Source organism: Pseudophryne corroboree, chromosome 12, assembly GCF_028390025.1.
Source record: "Pseudophryne corroboree isolate aPseCor3 chromosome 12, aPseCor3.hap2, whole genome shotgun sequence".
Lineage (NCBI taxonomy): Eukaryota > Metazoa > Chordata > Amphibia > Anura > Myobatrachidae > Pseudophryne > Pseudophryne corroboree.
In genome coordinates, this window is record NC_086455.1 from 137,130,071 (window position 1) to 137,151,662 (window position 21,592).

General features: G+C 42.5%; 1 protein-coding gene across 1 annotated transcript; it reads right to left on the minus strand.

The window, feature by feature from the left end:
• Positions 1–1,219: 1,219 nt before the first annotated feature.
• Positions 1,220–14,472, minus strand: LOC134979952 (putative olfactory receptor 5AK3). Its single transcript, XM_063946558.1, has 3 exons — positions 14,391–14,472; positions 6,317–6,498; positions 1,220–2,170 (listed from the first exon to the last, which is right to left on the minus strand). The coding sequence occupies exons 1-3, from the start codon at positions 14,470–14,472 to the stop codon at positions 1,220–1,222; spliced, it is 1,215 nt and encodes a 404-aa protein (XP_063802628.1).
• Positions 14,473–21,592: the final 7,120 nt, after the last annotated feature.

Consider the following 21,592-nt stretch of genomic DNA (forward strand, 5'->3'; position numbering starts at 1 on the left):
GCTCACTTCACACGCTATGCTTAGGACAAGGAGTGGTCATTCCGAATTGATCGCTATCTGCCGTTGTTCGCAGCGCAGTGATCAGGCTAAAAATTGGCATTTCTGCGCATGCGTATGCACCGCAATGCGCAGGCGCATCGTACAGGTACAATGAGCATCGTGGGTTTGCACAGGGTCTAACGAAGATTCCAGTCGCACGGCCGAACGCAGGAAGATTGACATGAAGTGGGCGTTTCTGGGTGGCAACTGACCGTTTTCAGGGAGTGCTAGGCGTGTCTGGAAAAACGCAGGCGTGTCTGGAAAAACGCAGGCGTGGCTGGGCAAACGCTGGGCAGGTGTGTGACATCAAAAGCCGTCCCTCCATCGTTAGAATCAACGCACACGAAGAGTAACTACAGGGCTGGTCTTGTTTTGCACAAAAAGATTTTGCAAGCGCTCTGCTGCACAAGCATTCGCACTTCTGCAAAGCAAAAATACACTCCCCAGTGGGCGGCGACAATGCGTTTGCACGGCTGCTAAAAACTGCTAGCAAGCGATCAACTCAGAATGACCCCCAAGGTGTCTTGTTCCGCTACCTCTGCACTCTGCACAGGTTACTATTCCCAATCGTAGTCCAGGTGGATCGCAAATTATGAAAAAGTTCAACAAATTTTTAAAAAAAGTGTAACTCAAGTTAACATTTTCATGTGTGTCGACCTTTGCCATGTCGACAGATTGTCAATGTCAACCTTTTAGCCATGTCTACTTAATGCATGTCAACCAATAGTGGTTGACCTATTGACTGTCAAGCTAAGTGTGGTTGATCTAACAATCGCATACCCCAGTGGTTCCCAAACTTTTTGGAATCATGGCACCCTAGAGTATCAGCATTTTATTCATGGCACCCCCTAGGACAAAAATTTATTAGCGAGAAATTTTGTAATAAATATTAAATCAAAGATTGTATTTATATGTCATCTTTAGGTTCCATTATGTGGTGAGGAACAAGATTTGCTTCTGTTTGTCCACATATTTTATGATTGGCAGCCACCAGCACTGTTTTTGCCTATTACATTGACCAGAAATAATTTTGATTGGTCCTGGACCACCAATCCAAGGCACCCCTGCAAGTGTTCTGATGCACCCCAGGGTGCCTAGGCACACAGTTTGGGAACAACTGGCATACCCTATAAAACATACTGTATCTTGAAAAGCATAGTCAGCTTTACTTCACGTATTCTCATTTTCCTCTTGCCATCTTACTGATAATGCTAAAATTTTTCAAGAAAGCTATCTTCACATCTTTGTTTCTCAATGTATATATAAAAGGATTCAACAATGGGGTGACAACTTTGTATATTAGGGCAAAGGATTTTTCATTTCTGCCACCGTTTGGGTTTACATAAACAATGATGCCTGTACCAAAAAAAAGACTGGCTACAAAAAGGTGTGAAGAACAAGTGGAGAAGGCTTTATATTTACCTCTACCACTCTTGATCTTCATGATTGTGATTATGATATGTGTATAGAACACTATAATTATGATAAAGGGGAAAATCACTACAAAGATGGCTGTTGTGCTTGTAACCAAATTGCTGATGAAGGGATCAGAACATGCTAAACTCTGCAGTGGAACCAAGTCACAGAAGAAATGGTTGATCATATTAGAACCACAGAATTCTAAGCGAGCTGTGAAGACAGTGGGGACGGAAGCAGCAACAAAACCGACAATCCATGGGAATATTGCAAGCTTTATATATGCTTGGCTCATTACAGCAGAATAACGCAAAGGGTTAGTGATGGCTAAGTGCCTGTCAAAGACCATAATAGCCAGGAGGTAACATTCAACTATCCCCGTGGTGTCAGCACAGTACATTTGTGTAAAGCAGCCAACAAAAGATATCCTGTTTTTACCTGCAATGAGGATATCCAAAAGTTTGGGGACAATGACAGAGACAAAAATAATTTCCAAGATGGCAAACGTACTGATAAAAAAGTACATTGGCGTATGAAGGGAAAGGTCAAACTTAATTAGCAAATATATGAGCATGTTCCCAACAATGCATGTGTTGTATATTAGCAAAATCACAATGAAAAGCAAAACCTGGAATTGATGAAGCTCTTGAAATGCTAAAAAAATAAATTCAGTGACAACTGTATTGTTAACTTGAGCCATTTTCACACTAGATTTCTGTAAAGAAATAAAAATAAAAATAAATCAATTACAACAAAAACAACATTGTAGGGTTAAATTTTTTTTCTTTTTGAAAATTGTAACTAAAGTAACTACTTTGAACAACCAATTAGTTATCTGTGGGCCTTAATCAGTCTTGTTAGCAAACAAAACAAGTTGCAATTGGGCAAAACCATGCTGCACTGCATATGGGGCAGATGTAACATGTGCAGAGATATTTAACTTTTATTAATGCATTTAAAAATTGCCATCTTGCGGAACTTCATATTTTAGCGAAAAATATTTTTTTGTTAAAACTTATTTGAAATATGACAGAAATGTGCTGAAAGATGAAGAAAATGTGAATAATAAAAGAAAAGAAAAAGTGTCTGCTCAGCTGTTTATTCCTTTCTTGTTTCAATAAACGCCCAAAATTGTGTGTTAAAGCCTATTCTAATTCACACATGTACAGCCTGTTCAGCCTGCCTGAGCTCCTTCATTAGATTAATAAAAGCAAATATCGGTCAGCTGGAAAGGGTGGTAGTGGATGTAAAGTTAAAGCTGGGAAGGCGGGGTGGTTTAAGTAAAGGTGGAACTATCTGTGACCAGCTTACCTTATGAGCAGTGCAGTCAGATACAGTATTTATACTGTGTGCTCTATCCCAGGGAAAGCAGCAGAGGGGTCGCAGGTGCCGCCTGACACAGCCTGTCTGCACTTGCTGTATCTCCATTCTTTGCCTGGCTGAGCTTGGTGACCTGGGGTGGATGGAGTTACTATTTTTCCAGACACACAGGTCAGATAGGAGATCTGACCTTAGTTCCGATGCATACTGTTGCTGGGAGGAGGGATGAGAGGGACAGACCCTCTCCGCACCACATGACATTGGCACCCGGGATTACACAGTGTCAGCCAAGCAGGTATATTCTTCACCAACCCAGCTTCATGCTGCTAGTGGTGACGCTGCCTATTTATGTATTTAGGAAGACAGTGGTGCTCATAGTGTATAGCAGGCCTGGCCAACCTTTGGCTCTCCAGCTGTTGTGAAACTACACAACCCAGCATGCCCTTCCACAATTTTAGCATTTCCTAATTGTAAAACTGTAGCAAGGAATGTTGGGACTTGTAGTTTCACAACAGCTGGAGAGCCACAGGTTGGCCAGGTCTGGTGTATAGGGTGTACACGCCCACATGGCTCTTGCCACATTCACACAGCACTGGTCACAGATCCTCTCCTTCTCAGTATAGTATAGGCCCTTCAACATTTTTAGCTCCAGGCCCATGTGGCCCTTAATCCGGCCCTGCCTAACCTCCCCCCCCCCAGCAGCCAAGTTCTAACTGTCCCTTGTTGCCTAAACCTAACCCACCTCCCCATACCCTAACTCTAACACTACCTTCCCCACTGCCTAACCCTAACCCTCCCATTGGTGACTAACCCCAACTCCCCCTCCGCGCAGCCTAACCCTCCCTTTTTAGAATGCCTGTGGTGTGGATTCCGGCATCGGTATTCCAAGTGTTGTCGGAGTTCCGACACCAGCATTTTGCCCATGTGTTGGGATTCTGGCACTAGTATTTAGAGCGTCAGCATCCTGCAGCAGGAGACATCTGGTAATAATAGAGTCCTCCTGACTGCTTCAGTGATCTGCTGGTGTGTGTCAGGATGCACCATCAGATTACACTGAGTGACCATCGGTCATCTGAGTAACCTTCAGGTCTCAGGTTTATAGCCAAGGTCAGATGCAGACACTGACCTCATCACTCCTGCAAAAGGAGGCAACAAGCCTCCGTTTTGAGGAACAGACCATGCCGCCACCCCACTCCTGCCCCCAAATGGCCTCTGCCTGTCAATCAGGCTGGGGTTTAGGGTGCACTGCATGCGAGGATGCAGGACCAGTTCTGCACGTGTACAGAATGGGTCATGCACATATGCAGTCTACCCACCATCGGACTTGTACACTAACCATCGGGTTAGCGTCCAAGTCAGAATTAGGCCCAGAGATTATAGAATAAGCAATTGTTTGCCATGAAGAGATAAGTAACAACAAAGGTCATTGGCAGAGTATTAATCTTGGATTAAATCTTGTTCACCCTAGTATTTAAAATATGCTCTTATTTCAATGGGAAAGTGAGGTTTTTTTTCTCATTAACCAACTGAGAATGTATTTTGTTTATATTTTCTAAAGATATATGTTTTAAAGATGCCAAATCTCACTGTGGCTATGAGGGCTGGATTTAAAATGATGATGATAATAATAATAATAATAATAATAATAATAATAATAATAGTAATAATAATAACATAGTATCTAATGTTGAATAAAGACAATTTGTCCATCAAGTTCAACCTACACACAAAATCAGTCTTGGCTTGGTTACTGTATATATTGTATACTATTGCCCTTTTAAATGCAGCTCTCAAAGTCAGAGCTGCCAAGTACTGTATCTGTGGCTTTGGCAAAATAATATTCAGTTAAGAAAATTCTTTGCAACTTTTACAAACATACAGTAAATGGATTTGTGTGGCTACCAGGATAACAATGAGAATGCTACAGTAAGGGGATTGCAAGCACTGCACTATAGTTTCCTTCTTTCTCAAAATTGGAATTTATTTTCTTATTGTTAGGTTGTTGAACATTTCTCCTTTTGTATCTTCTTTATGTTTGCTGTACTTTTCACCCCTATATGCTTATGTTTGAAGTATACTAAGGTATGTCCAATTTGGTACATTAAAAAATTGTGTTGCAGAGGGGTTGGGTCTATAATGCCGGCAGTCGGGATCCCGGAGGTCAGCATCCCAACCATGGGATTCCAGCTTGCCGAATGGTGGTGGGTGGGGGGACGAGCGCAACGGAGCCCCTTGTGGGCTCGATGCACTCGTCACAGGTTGTATTCCCACTCTATAGGTGTTGTGGACACCCACGAGTTGGAATAGCCCTTGTTTGCATTCCGGCTGCCGGCATTGTAGGTGGTCTGGATTCCGGCATCTGTATTCTGACCGCCAGGATTCTGACCGCTCGTAAAGCAACTACATCCCATTGCAGAGACCCTATGTTGTTTAAATCTTTCTGAGAGGTTAATCCAGTCAAATTGACACACACGTATGAAGTTTTTGATTGAATAGTTTGTCCTCCCATATTAAAAAATATCAAGATTGGTAAATGAATCTGTTTTATACTGTGATTTATGAAACCTACACAAAGATATGGAGAGTAGAGCAGTCTTGAAAAAGAGTACACAAAAGCTGGGTACACACATGTACAGTCACCCTGCTGATCGGGTTAACGCTCCCGATCAGCAGAACAGTGTATCCCCGGCTTGATCTGCTACTGACACATATACAAAACTGCCATGAATGATATACTGTATGTGTGTATGGGCTTCTATGGGATCGGGAGGTCGGCCCGATAAATATTAAACTAAGATGTGAACTACCAATCCCTACCAATGTTTGTTTATTATTTGGATTTGAAGACTTTTGATTACATTGCCTAGTCTCTAAACAATGTTTATATGCTGTATTTTACCTAAAGTAGGGGGAGATAAATGGGGGACTTACCAATTGACAGCTGTTTCCTGGGAGGAAACTTGTGCTCATTGCAGTTTTTCCAGAGCAGGGTGTTTCACTTCTGTAAGGTAAAGAGATAGGGGTCTATTTACTAAGCCAGGATGGAGATAAAGTACCAGCCAATCAGATTTGAACTGCCATGTCAACAGGCTGTGTTTGAAAAATGACAGTTAGTAGCTGATTGGCTGGTACTTTGTCTCCGTCCACTTTATCTCCCTGCAAGGCTTAAGGGGTTACTCACGGAGCGATCCATGCTTAAAATCTAAGCAATATGACTAGATTGCTTAGATTTTAAGCACAGATCACTCGTGTGTAGCCCCCTCAGCGATAGCGATGCGCGGACCCGCACATCGCTATCGCCGCTGCTAGATTGAGCCTGCATGCAGGCCAATCGTACATAGACCCTATATTCTGATATGCTGCTGTAAGACAACAATCTCTCTGGAAAGAGGTTGGGACAACCGTATCCAGCTACCAGGTTGGGTGAATTGTCATCACTTTTGCAAAAGACTAAGATACTATACCCTGATTTGTCTATAAACTCTGTCATGCTCAAGGAAAAGGCTTGTCTTTTGCCTGCATATAATACACTCTAGCTCACCAAGTTTGGGAGGGAAACAGAAAAGGACAGATAGGGCAGAGTGCACTCACCAACGAAAAGCCCAGGGCTGAGTGTTTTGTCATCTGTTGACACATCAATGTCTGCCATCTCCTGTAACAAATATTCTCCTGCTGCATGACCCCTAGCCTGAATAAAACTGTAGTTTGCCTTACAGTACCTTACTAAAACAACAATTGTACACAACACAGAACCCTGACGTAAAATTTTTCTGACTGGTCATTTGCTTTAAGTGAGCTAACAGTGATTTATGCACCAACAGGTCAACACTACTTCACACCTGAAGAAAACAACACAATACAGACTGATAAATCAGCAATGGAGACAGCAGTCACAACACACAGAGAATTGCTGCTTAATCAGCTGGGAAGAACTACACCTGGGGTTCTATATATATATGTCACACCACATAGGAGAGAGTGTAATCACAATAAACAGCTAATCCATAGGGGATCAAGGTGGATTCACCAATTAAAACTGTTACACTATTGGGACTAATCTGACCTGTTTTCTTAAAGTCATTATGATTACACAGTACTGTATATGTAAATGGTATATTAGAGAGTTGTGTTACTAGCTCTTTCTGATATTTTCATGTACTTCATTTCTTGATCACAGTTGAGATATTTTTTCACATTTAGGAGATTTTATGAATGAATGTCCTTATACAGTATGAACATTCAAAATGGACGTGATCACAAAATCTGCAGCTCCACTGCATATATTATTTTCACAGCTTGCCGGTTTGCAAAATATGCTAAATATGTAGCCAAAACCTACCCCCCACCACGCAGCCTAACCCCCGGCAGTGGTGCCTAACCCTAACCTCCATTGCCCTCAGATTAAAGCTATCCCTCACCCCATCCCCCCCCCCCCGCAGCCTAACCATAACCCTCCCTGGGGGGTGCCTAACCCTAGCCCCCTCCCCGCAGCCTAAAAATGACTCCCCCAAACTTAAACCCCCCCTCCCCCTGCAGTCTATCTCTCCAGGGCAGCTGTGTGTTCTCATTTGGCATCCCAATTCACGGTGTTCCGGCACTAAGATGGTGAACCTATTCTAGATGCTGAATAGTGTTGGGATTCCGGTGTCAGTATTCTGACTGCCGAGATCCCGACAGACGGGATCCTGACTGGATCCCGACTGGATCCCCTCCAGGTACATCCTCACACTAGCATACTGTATGTATATATATATATATATATATTTATCTATCTATCTATCTATCTATCTATCTATCTATATATATATATATATATATATATATACTGTATATGTGTATATATATATATATATATATACTGTATGTATATATATATATTCAGTGGCGTGACTCCTGCCCCCGCAGCCACTGCGGTAACTTGGAGGTGCAGGGCTGTGGGGGTGCCACCGCCACTGACTGCTGCTGGGAGTTTTGGGAAGGAGCCGGAGGGCACATGTGCTCCTCTTCTTTGTGTCCCTCCTGGGCCTCCGGCGGCGGTGGCGGCGTGTCTGTTAAATGAAGTGCCGGTTCGTGAGCCAATCAGAGCTCACGAACCGTCACTTTATTTGACAGACATGCCGCTGGAGACACAGGGCGGACACAGCCAGGAGAGGTGCACGCTGTGCCCTCCGGCTCCTCCCCAGACTCACAGCAGCAGGGAAGGGTGTGTACCTGGCACTGGGGGGGGGGCATATTTGGCACTGGGGGGTATATGTGTTACTGACATGGGGGGGCATATGGGGCACTGGGGGCATATGTGTATCTGGCACTGTGAGGGGCATATCTGGCACTGGGGGCAAATGTGTTTCTGGCACTATGGGGGCATATTTTTATCTGGCACTGTGGGGGAATATCTGGCACTGGGGGCATATGTGGCACTGGGAGCACAGCCCTAGCAACAAGCATTACCCCCCTGGTAACAAGCACAACACTCAGTGCATGAAATCCCTGGCAACCAGCATTACCCCTTAGCAACAAGCATGACACCCAGTGCATGAAACCCCTGGCAATGATCTTTATACCCAGCACATGATACCTCTGGCAACAAGCATAACACCTAGTGCATGAAACCCCTGGCAACGAGCATGACACCCTGAGCATGAAAACCCCTGGCACCGTGCATGGAACCAAGGGCATGAAAACCCTGGCAATGAGCAGGTAATTTAAAAGTAATTGTAAGCCTTACTGTAGGCCTTAATGTGTAATGGGCATTGTGGTGTGTGGCATAATGTATCACGGACATTGCGGTGTACGGCATAATGTATCACAGACATTGCGGTGTGTGTCATAATGTGTCACAGGCATCACGGTGTGTGGTATACTATATCACGGGCATTGTGGTATGTGGTATAATGTCTCAGGGGTATTGCAGTGTGTGGCATTATGTATAACGGGCATTGCGGTGTGTGGCATAAGGTATAACGGGCATTACGATCTGTGTCACAGGCATTACGGTGTATGGTATACTATATCACAGGCATTGCGGTATGTGGTATAATGTCTCAGGGGTATTGCAGTGTTTGGCGTAATGTATAACGGGCATTGCGATGTGTGTCATAATGTGTCACAGGCATGACTGTGTGTGGTGTACTGTATCACAGGCATTGTATGTGCTATAATGTCTCAGGGGCATTGCAGTGTGTAGCATAATGTATAACGAACATTGCAATGTGTGGCATAATGTGTCATAGGCATTGCGATGTGTGGCATAATGTGTCATAGGCATTACGTGTGTGGCATAATGTGTCGGGGGCATTACGATATGTGGCATATTGTGTCATGGGCATTAATGAGTGTGGTATAATGTCTAAGGGCCATTGCAGTATATGGCATAATGTATATTGGGCATTACTATAAGGAGAAAAAATAACAAATAATGTAAGAGGCATGAATCAGGACTATTTTTTTCCTGTGGTGGTCAACGCCTGGGCGTGCAGGTTGCGAAACTGGGATATAAGGTAGTCTTTTCCTCCAATACCACGCCCCTTTATGCAAAGCCACACCCATTTCAGCAATGATACGCCCCTTTTTTTTGCGGCACGCGCAGGTTCATTACTTTGCTGGTGGCAATTATGGGGGGGGGGGGGGGAGGGGGGCACCAGAGACTGTTTTGGCTTGGGGGAGAAAAAAATTCTAGTTTTAACTTTATCCCCTGCTGTAATGACATAATCGCCTGCTGTATTGTTCTCTGTGATTGTATTGCAGCTGAGAACAATAGATAAAGGGTTTATGCTAATAAATCATGTTATGCCTAGGCGCAGAAAACTATCCTCACTTAGGTTTCACAGTATTGTCAATATGGTTACATACCCACAATTTAAATTGGTATATAGATACTGGTTGGATATTGTAAGGTTTACACTGAAAGACTGAGTTGATACATGTATGTTTATCCACACTAGATTAAGTAATTGTAACCATTGTCTGTGAGAATAATATTGATTCAGTCCGTTTTTTGAGATCTGAAATTATTTCACTGACTATCTGATAATATGAAAAAGGCATAGTGTATATGATCTGAAATACGCTGTGTAACTTACAAATCACCATGGAAAACACTGTATGATGTTAATTACTGTTTTGTAGGCTTGATCAACACAATTGTGCTTATAACTGGTAGCGAATACAGCATTGAATTCCTTTATTACAATATCATATTGGTATGTATGTTCAGCTTCTTTAGGGAAAATAATTCCTTTTATTCTCCACCACCAATTAAATGGAAATACATTATAATCAGTAAAAATACTATATATTGATATAATTTGTATTATAGGCCTGATCCATTGTCAAATATTGAAAAACTCAGCATCCTTTTTCTGTTATTTGCATAATGGTATGTAAAAATTACACACAGTTAAGTGTTCACCTTGTATTGAGCTATTGTACATCCCACATTAATATCTTGATATATGCTCCACGTCCCGTTGTAAAAGCATGAATAATGCTAACAATGTATTACTACTAGCATGATTAAAACACAATAAATTGTCCATATCATTAGAATGTAAAAAGATTAATATATAAATATGTAATTCACAATAAGGAAAAACTCTAATGTTTTTTCCTGTCTGAGCTAACCCCCTGCCATAATATGAAAGAGTAATTATGCTAGCAGGGCCATTGCTATTCAATTTATATATATGTCCCGGATACTCACCCCCCCCCCCCCCCTTACTGTATCGGATAAAGTGACCACCCCATTTCCTCTGATAATATTGAGGAATTCCTCTTTTATTATTGAGGAATTTATTATTATTTCTTTGATATGGTTCTTTCAGATGTTCCTGTGGGAAAAACATTACTGATGAATCGGTTATTGACCCCATAGAGCTCTTCCAATATATATTGGTATGTATATAATCACTATCCCAAATATGACCACCATAGCAACACACACAAAGGTTCTTAATATATTTCTTATTTGTATAATATTTTCATCCAGATATGAACCCCTGATGAAGTCCTTCGGGAAAAAACGCATTGGGTTGCAGGTCAGATGTGAGAACATCAAACATTCATTGAAAGACATTATTGGATGAACATATTGAGTCATTTTATGTCAGGTCTTAAATTGTAGTTTGTATTTTAATATTGTCATGTACATATGATTTACTGCAAACGTACTGTTCAAGGGCAATATGTGAATAAATTGAACGTATTTTAATGATTTTGTGGTCAAATAATCTGGGAAGAGATTTTGCATTTAAAGATATCACCATACAGCTCCCTTAGACATTTATTTCTTGCATTCTATCTTTGTACCCCAGCTAACAGAGGGTACGTCTTAAGGTTGTAGCTCATAAATAGTGCGAAATAGGTCTACACCACATCTATATATATATATATATATATATATATATATAGAACACTGACAGCATGCGTGAACTAAAAGTGCATTGTTGACATCAAACCGGATAAATCACCACACTAGTTTTTGTTTCCTGTATGAAGTGAAACCTGTCAAGGTGGTTGGAGGTCTCAGTCTTTCTCTCAACATTGTTCTGTGCAGACATTAGTGAATCATGTCTGAGCTCACAGACTTTCAGAGAGGGCAAATTGTTGGTGCCCACCTAATGGGTACGTCTGTGACTACAGAAGCCAGGTTATTTGGGATATTGTGAGGAACTGTATCAAAGGTTAATGATGGCATATACCATTTCTGGAAAACATCATCAGCTAAACATCATCAGCTAAACACCAGCATGGACAAAAGTGTAAACTGAGTGCCAGAGACAGAAGGGTATTGTAGAGGATTGTGGCCAAGAATAAGAACAATCACTGTAATTGTGACTGCTGATCTGATTTGCCTCGTTCCATATCCCGGGTCTAGAAGAACAGTGGGGAGGGAACTCCATAAGAACTATATTCATGGGTGAGCTGCAGTTGCCAAACCACTGGTAAATGCAGAAAATACCAAGAAGCAGAGAAAGTGGTGTAATACTTAGAGATGAGCGGGTTTGGTTTTACTTGGATTTACTCGGATTCACCTGGATCTCAAAACGGCATCTTATTGGCTCACAGATGTCACTGATAGCCAATAAGGGAAAAATGGGTAAAACAGAACTTGCATTCATTCAGGCGTTAAGAGCCAAGTAAATCCAAACCCGCTCATCTCTAGTAATACTCATATATTGGGGACTGCCAAACAAAGGAAAACTGCCATCTGGTCAGATAAATCATCCCTCACCCTGTTCCCAACAACAGGATGAGTTTACCTGAGGATGTTACCAAGCCAAGCATATGGTCAGGACTGTCTGGAGCCAAGAGTGAAGCATGGTGGAGTGTCGGTGATGATTTGGGCAGCCATATCATGGTATTCTGTTGACACTATTATTACCATGCACTGTTCAGTCACTGCCACGGACTATGTAGACATTTTGGCTGACCAGGTACATCCCATGGTGCAGACAGTGATCCGCCAGGTGACACTTAGTACCAAGATGATCAGGCTCTGATTCATATAGCTCATATTATTCAATCATGGTTTTCTGAGCATGCAGACAAGGTGTCTCATCTTCCCTGGTCCCCCCAATTGCTGGACCTCAATATGGCCATGTTATCTGCCTCCAACATCACTCCAGTTACTTGAACAAGTTTTGCATGAAGAATGGTTTAAGATTCCATTGTTGACCATCCAGGACTTATACTTGTCCATTCCAGGAAGAATTTCCATCCATCTTGCATGCCACAATGGTGGTCTTACACCTTATTAGATAATAAAAACATTATTTTCCAAGGTGTTTCCACATTTTTGTTTAACCCCTATGTGTGTGTGTGTGTGTGTGTGTGTTTATATATATATATATATATATATATATGTGTGTGTGTGTGTGTGTGTGTGTGTGTGTGTGTGTGTGTGTGTGTGTGTTGTAATAATGCGGTGTATGTAGCTCAGTAGAGGGGTGTATTTGGTGCAGTGTCTAATGGCTAAATCAGAATCCAAAGACAGCTTTTCCAGTAAATACATAAATGAAAAGTGCTTTACTGTCAGCATAAATAAACAGAAAGAAAACATCAAATAACCTAACCCCCATTCAGGTCAACTATCTCACTACTTGAGCCCTTACTACAAGTGATTAGCTAATTTGCAAACATATAGGCTCTCACAAAAGTCTTACACTCTGTTTCCTCCAGGGTAACATATACTCTGGCCTAGTCTTTGGCTGGCTGGGCAGCTTCACAGTGTCAATATAGGGTCCTCTCTGTCTTCCACAGGCTAAACCAAGGCCATTTGGCCTGTATTACTGCTTCAGCCCTACCTGGGTTCTGTGCAAAAGGCAGTCTCCTGGTGTGTTCCCACACTCCTTTTCTTCTCTGTGTGGGTGGATCCCTCCTGCCCCACGTAGAATATGTTGCTCACCATTGCGATCCCTGGTGATACTGCCACACATATAACCCTCCCCAGTTCAAAACCCCTAGGTTGAGTGATATGGGGTGAGGCATTCTTATAACACTGTCCCCTCTTCACTCTTCTCATGAAAGCCATCCACTACATCCAAGATCATCCAGGCACTTGTGATCTCTGGGGGTCTCATCCTCCAAGTTACATAGTTTATTTTCCTCCTAACTTTATCTCTGATTTTATGGTACAAATTGTACTTCTTGATTTATATATCAAGCACTTGCTATTTATTCTTGCATATGTCAGGCTTTGAGAATTTTAGGTACATTTCCAAAAGTACCATACTTCATCTTCACACTTGTCAACAACATCAAAATTTAAGCAATTTCTTTTTCTCAGATTTTCCTGGTTCAGACAAAGCACAGCTTTTTGCTGACTGAAGGTTCCTCTTGCTTAAACCTCTTAAAAGCACACCCATTGGTCAATTTCAGCATGTCACATCTTTAGCCTTCAGCCTTGCAGCACAGTATTGGCTACTGATATGCTTCACTGGTAACTCATCTTTTTTAAGGCGCCAACATTATCCTAAGAGCCACCAGACATTGGCTTTCTGTCAACAGACCATGTACTGGCACTGTCACTCTCAGATTCCGGACTCTTATGTCCACAGAAGATACCTAAATGTATACTCCACTGATTAACAAACTTTATCTTACGGCTTTGATGGCCATCTGCCACTTCAATAAGGCATGTATCTCTTGGATTTTTTTATGCACCCGCTTTATGGGCCTTGAATATAGGATGAACAACTTCTACATGTTCCACCATCACAAGTTAAAGTTCACTCTCCACCAAGGTCTTTATTTTCTAATCTTGTTAAGCTTGTTTTCTTGCTTTAAGCTTTGTAGAGTGAGACAACTTCACTTCCTCACAAGGCAAATTCATCTGCATTGCAAGTTCCAACCATGTTACATAAAGACACTATTTCACATACAGGAGTATTACTCCTCACAGACCATCAATATTAAGGTTCTGCTTTCCACTGCAAAATGTTGTTATTGGGTTACATTCATATTGCTCCGAACACATTGTGACAACAGAGTTTCATTCTTAGAAGCCATCAATATCTCTTTAAACTTCTGTATATCCTGTACCTTTGCCTCACAGGTCATACAATCACCATCTGTATTTGACAGTTAATTATCACCAATTTTAGACAGTGCTTTATTACCTTGAGCTATAGCCCTTTGGGAAGACTTCACATCTCCAGCTATCACTGTAAGCTGAAAGTCACTGCAATGTATCACATTCATTTTAACAATATCGTCTTTTAGGGAATTACCTAACTTTGATACTTAATTTCTTTCTTGCACACTGGTACATTTAATGAGAAAATCTCCATTGTCCCACTGCTGCTGACAGACATCATGCTTCTGAAACATCTTACTTTGTTCCCGCTTACTTTGTTCACTGTTTGTCTGTTGGTTATTACACAAGACACTTGGCATTGGTAACATAATTCTTTATGTTATCCTTTTCAGGATCAACCTGTAGTAACTGCTGCTAGTGCTTATAGACTTCTGTCAACTAGGTCCAGTAAAGACATCAGATGCCATTTTGGGTACACATTCCAATATCAGGGTGTTATCTAACTTATTTTCCTCTTCTGCTTTTCCCACTTCAAAGTGGAATGTTCCCTTAGCTGCAGAGAGCTGTTCTTAAAGCTAGGTAATTTTTCCCATGGTGCATTTCAACTTGTTCAAAAACTGCAGCAGATTGCCCTCCGTAATTTCAAATTCAACGAGTCTCAACTTTTGTACAGTTATTTCAGACTATCACTTTAATTGCACTGAAACTCTCTGGTACTCTCTGGTATTAATTTCCATTTGGAGATTTTGCAGCTGGTTTTCTATATTTAACAGATATTTTTCAAGGTTCTCACTCTGTCCTTGCAATTTTCCAGTCACACTATGTGCATGTTGAAGTTCTTCCTCAAAAGCTTTACTTGGCTCTGCTGCTTTATGCAAACTTTCCTCTAGAAATACATTATTTTCCATAAGACCCTGTGAAACTTATTTGGCTGCAGCCAAGTTGGATTGGAGTGTCTGTATTGTTTCCTAAAGCTTGCTTGAAAGTGGACAATATCCATATCTTTTCCCTCATGGTCTTTTTCGCACTGAGACAAAGCATCTCATTCTCATACTTTGTAATGTATATTATTTCATCAGCCTTCTTAAGGTGTTCAGACATGACTGACAATTGGGAGTCTGTTTATTTATTAAGCTAAACGTACAGCTCTCTCTTTTCTTGCTCTTCTCTCAGGGAAATTTTTTAAGGAGGACGTTCACTATGCAACTATTCCTCAACTTACTTACTGTATGTAGAAACATTTCTTCAGATGACTTCCTCTTCAAGTCACTTATAGTATTTGCATATAATAATATGACAGTCTTTCATGCATTACTTATGATCAAACACTGCCATGCTGACATAATCTAATGGACCAAGCATCAAACACCTTACTACACTGACCACACCCACTATCAACTTTATTTTGTTTTGTCACTTTAAATGTCTCTTCTTCTTTATCATCACTTTCAAAGGAGTTACACAAGAGGTGCAGTTTAATAGAATTTTCAGGCACACCTACTTTCTTTCATGAGTGTTCACTACAGTCTGGGCTTTGCATTTCTCTACCTAGAAACTGGACCCTTATAGTAGGCATTTGGCCCTTAACATGTTCTTTTCTCTTACGTCCTAGAGGATGCCAGGCTCCACATTAGTACCATGGGGTATAGACGGGTCCATTTGGAGCCATGGGCACTTTAAGAGATCAAAAGTGTGGGCTGGCTCCTCCCTCTATGCCCCTCCTACCAGACTCAGTTTACAAAATGTGCCCTAAGGAGCCGGTCACAGTTAGTTGAGCTCTTAGGAGTGTTCTTAGTTTTTTTTAATTTTATTTAGATCTTTAGGTACAGGAAGGCTGCTGGCAACAGCCTTCCTACTTCATGGGACTTAGGGAGGGAGTAGGAACCAACTCTAGAAGTTATTGGTTCTCTATCTCCGCTGACAGGATACTGAGCTCCTGGGGGTGATGATCGCAAGCCCACCAGGCGACCACTCATTCCTGCAGCACGACCACCACCCCCTAACAGAGCCAGAAGTAAGAAGAGTGGTGAGTACAGCACCGGCATCCCGGTTAGCAGGTCACCGGCAGGTATGGCGGCACAAGGGTGGGAGCGCAGCTCTGACAGGCTGCACTCCAGGAAGGCTCAGTAACACTTTGTATAGGCGCTTGGAGGGGCATCCTGGGCCAGCGCAGTCACCCTAAACTGGTCACAGATGCTAACAAGGGCTAATCCTGCTGTTAGCATAGAGACCTCCAGCCAGTATAATCAAATTTGTGCGGGAAGCTGCGCGCCATTGCGGGGGGTGGGGCTTCTCCTCAGAGCAGGTCCAGCACTCACCAGTGCCATTTACCTCCCTGCAGACACAGAAGAAATGCTGACAGGGAGCGCTGACCTTCCACATAACTCCAATTACTGTGCTACCAGGATGTTATAGACATGGGGGGAGTGAAATGTTAGTAATAATCAACTTATTAAGGTTGATTTCTCAGTGCTGTGCTTTTATCACAATAACTGCTCCAAAGGGCGCTGTGTGGCTGGCTCCTTAGACTCTGTGACTCTCTGAAGGTACTCTGGGGGGAAACTGTATCTGACATTTTCCTGTGTGTGTGTATATATCCCACATTACCATGTCTAAGGGCTCTGTATCATGTGCTGCAGAGTGTGTATCTTTTTCAAAAGAGTCTATCCCATGTACTCAGGACTACAATATACTGTATCAGCCTTCTGAATCCAAACCCCCATGTGTGGATTCTTTAAGGGGAATGATATACCAGATATCTACAAGGATGTCACATACTGAGAAAGAGACGCAGTTTTTGAGGAAATCTGAGGAGGGGTTAAAGTGTTTGGCCCCCACTACTTCATAAAAAACCCCACCTACATACCCACAAAAGTGTACACTTGCCCAGATAATACAAGCTGACACTGATACCGACTCTGATACAGGGGACGGTGATGGCGATTGGCATGAAGGGGATGCATCCCTTGCAAAAGGGGTGCAACTAATGATTGAAGCCTTAAGGAATGTTTTACACATTTCTGAGAATGTACCTGAACAGGTGGAGGAATCTTATTTTACAGAAAGTAAGAAATCCTTCCTTACCTTTTCGGCTTCCAAGGAATTAAACTTTTGTTTGAAAAATCCTGGGAAAACCCAGAGAAAAATTCCAGATCCCAAAAAGGGTTCTCATTGCTTTCCCTTTTCCTGAAGAGGGTAGAAAAAAGTGGGAAAAGCCACCTATAGTTGACGCATCTGTATCTAGGTTGTCAAAAAAGGTGGTTTTACCTGTTCCTGGTTCAACCGCTTTAAAAGAACCAGCTGAACGTAAGATTGAGAATACACTCAAATAACTATACACAGCTAATGGCGTTGCTTTACGGCCCACTATTGCTTGTGCGTGGATTTCTAAAGCCATAGTAAAGTGGTCAGGCACATTGCTAGAAGACTTGGATACTATGGATAGAAGTGACATTGATTTGTTCTGACGTCACAATCAGGATTCTGCAGGGTTCATGGTGGAGGCCATGGAGGACCTTGGCATGCTGAATGCAAGGGCCACTGCTATGGTGGTCTCGGTGCACAGAGGATTCTGGCTACGCGAATGGACTGCGGGTGCGGAATCCAAGAGAAGTGCGGAGAACCTTCTCTTTACAGGTCAGGTTCTATTTGGGGATGCTTTGGATGCATGGATGTCCATGGCAACTGCGGGTAAGTCAACTTTTCTTCCATCAGCAACACCACTGGCAAGGAAGTCATTTCCTTCGCCTATACTGCAGTCCTTTCGGACCGCAAAATTTAAGAAATCCAAACCCCCTCCCATCTTCTTTAGAGGAGGTCGGGGAAAGTCCAAAAAAGCTGTGCCATCAGGTTCCAAGGAGCAGAAGCCAGGTTCTGCTTCCTCAAAATCTTCAGCATGACGGTGGACCTCCCTGCCTGGAGTTCGGGCAGGTGGGAGCAAGACTAAAAGTCTTCAGTCACGTTTTGTCATCATCATGCCTAGATCCCTGGGTAAAGGATATTGTGGCCCAGGGATACACACTGGAGTTTCAACAACTCCCACCTCACAGATTCTTCATATCAGGCTTACCAGTTTTGCTGACAGACAGTGCTAACCTATAGGAAGCAATTCAAAAATAGGTTCAAACAAATGTCATTGTTCCTGTTCCACTCCACCTACAACAGAAGGGTTATTACTCAAACCTGTTTGTGGTGCCGAAACCAGACGGTTCGGTAAGGCCGATATTAAACCTAAAGTCATTGAACCCCTACTTGAGGGAATTCAAATTCAAGATGGAGTCTCTGAGAGCGGTGATCTCAGGTCTGGAGGAGGGGGAATTCCTGGTATCCCTAGATATCAAGGATGCATACCTTCACATTCCGATCTGGCCGCTTCACCAGGTTTATCTCAGATTTGTGCTGCTGGACTGTCACTATCAGTTCCAAGCACTGCCATTTGGCCTCTCTATAGCACCGAGGGTATTCACCAAGGTCATGGCGGAGATGATGCTACTCCTCCAAAAACAGGGTGTGAACATAATTCCATTTTGGATGATCTGCTGATAAAAGCATCTTCCAAGGAGAAGTTGTTGTAGAGTATTGCTCTCTCAACTTGTCTACTCCAGGATCATGGGTGGATCCTGAATTTTCCAAAGTCATATTTGGAGCCAACAAGGAGACTGCCCTTCCTGGGAAAGATACTCGATACGGAAGTACAGAGGGTGTTTCTACCGGTGGAGAAAGCATTGGTGATTAAATCAATGGTCCGGGAACTCCTGAAACTGTCCAGGGTATCGGTTCATCAGTGCATTCGTCTTCTGGGGGAGATGGTTGCCTCCTACGAGGCTATTCAGTATGGAAGGTTCCATGAGAGGTTCTTCCAACTGGATCTCCTGGACAAATGGTCGGGATTACACCTTCACATGCACCAGCGGATACGCCAGTCACTGAAAGCCAGAATTTCACTCCTCTGGTGGCTACAAATGTCTCTCCTACTTGAAGGGCGCAGGTTCGGGATTCTGAATTGGATCCTCCTAACCACGGATGCAAGCCTCAGCGGTTGGGGAGCAGTCACCCAAGGGGAAAACTTCCAAGGAATGTGGTCCAGTCAAGAATCTCTCCTTCCAATAAATGTTCTGGAACTGAGGGCCATTTACAATGGCCTTCTACAAGCAGCACTCAAATCAAGCCATTCAGGTTCAGTCAGACAACGTCACAGCGGTGTCCTACATAAACAGACAGGGCGGAACGAAGAGCAGAGCTGCGATGTCAGAGGTAACAATAATCATCCTCTGGGCAGAAAAGCACATGGTGGCACTGTCAGCAATCTTCATTCCGGGAGTGGACAACTGGGAAGCGGACTTCCTCAGCAGAAATGATCTCCATCCAGGAGAATGGGGCTTCCATCTGGAGGTGTTCGCAGAGGTGACAAGCCAATGGGGAGTACCTCTGATAGACATGATGGACTCTTGCCTCAACAAGAAGCTTCGGAGGTACTGTTCCAGGTCTAGAAACCCACACGCAATGGTGGTGGATGCACTTGTCACTCCGTGGATGTTCCAGTTGGTGTATGTGTTCCCTTCACTTCCGCTCCTCCCAAAGGTTCTCAAGCTCATAAAAAGAACAAGATTTCAGGTGATCCTCATTGCTCTGGACTGGCCAAGACGGGCTTGGTATGTGGATCTTCTGGAATTACTGCTGGAGGATCCAAAGCCTTTTCCTCTTCATGAAGACCTTCTCCAACAGGGGCCGTTTACCTATTAAGACTTACCATGGCTACGTTTGACAGCATGGAGGTTGAAAGCCAGATTTTAGCTTGTAAAGGCATTCCAAAAAAGTTCATTCCTACCCTGATACAGGATAGGAAGGGAGTAACAACAAAGCATTACCATCTAACAGTACACAAGATACATACACAATATTTTTATGCTCAGGACAGGGGGTGTTGATAGACTGGATAAGTTATTATCTGGGATAAATGGTTCAGATTCCCCAATAAAATTGACTAATGTATACAGTTCAGTTGAATCCATCTTTTTGAATGTTAAGATTCATATTAGAAATAATAAGTTTGAAACTCAGGTACACTATAATTCTACAGATAGAAATACATTTCCAATGGCTTCAAGCCATCACTCCGAACCCCTAAAATGTGGCTTTCCATTGTACCGAATGATAAGAATTGCTAGATTCACTAGCGATTCAGATAAATTATCAGGACATATTGATAGACTTATTGAAAAAACTTTAGAAGAACAAAAATACAAGGAACTGAAAGAAAGACAGGACATTGTCATTAGAGGAGCTGATAAAGGCAGAGCTATCATAACGATGGACATTGACAAATATAAAACAGAATGTAACAGACTTTTAGGGGATGCTTCAACATATGCAAATCTAACTGTGGATTCCAGCATCAGGTTCCAAAAGGAACTCGACAGCTTCTGACAGAAGGTTTCAAAGAAGGCATTATCACACCAGGTGTACTGTATATAAAGCTTTATCAAAAACACCCCCCATTGTTCACCTTTTTTATGTGATCCTAAAGTTGCATTAGAATGCCCAGAATACTCCTGTCAGACCAATCATATCAGCCAGGGGATCTCTATGTGAGCCAGTGGCTATCTATTTAGATTCCTTTCTGCAACCATGCATTCAGGACAGACACACTCATCTTAAGGATACCACCTCCTTGTCAAGGAATTTTTCCAGCATCGAGAAGGTTCGTCCTGGTACAACATTGGCTACGGTAGCTGTATCGAGCCTGTACACTTGCATTTCTCATGATATGGGGTTACAGGCGCTTAGGCTATTTATTACCAATAACCCCTCTATCAGGGCCCAAAGATTAATTTCTCTCTGGCGTTATTAGAGTTCATGTTTACTCACAATTATTTTGTCCATGATAACTGTTTCTACATGGGGACATGATCAACATTTACAAATATATAAGGGGACAATATACAGATCTTGCGCAGGACCTGTTTTTGGTTAGATCAACACAGAGAACTAGTGGACACTCGCTCAGGTTAGAGGAGAGGAGATTCACACAATACGGCGTAAAGGCTTTTTTACGGTAAGGACGATACGTGTTTGGAATTCCCTGCCTGAGGGAGTTGTAATGGGCGACTCAGTCAACACCTTTAAGAATGGGTTAGATAAATTCCTAATGGATAAGGATATCCAGGGTTACGGGGCATAGTCACGCACTATGGTTATTATAAAAAAGAGGGGTAAAACGTAACGGCAGCCATCAACTTCAGTCAAAATTTTATACAAAATAATCGTGCATAGGAGACCAAAAAT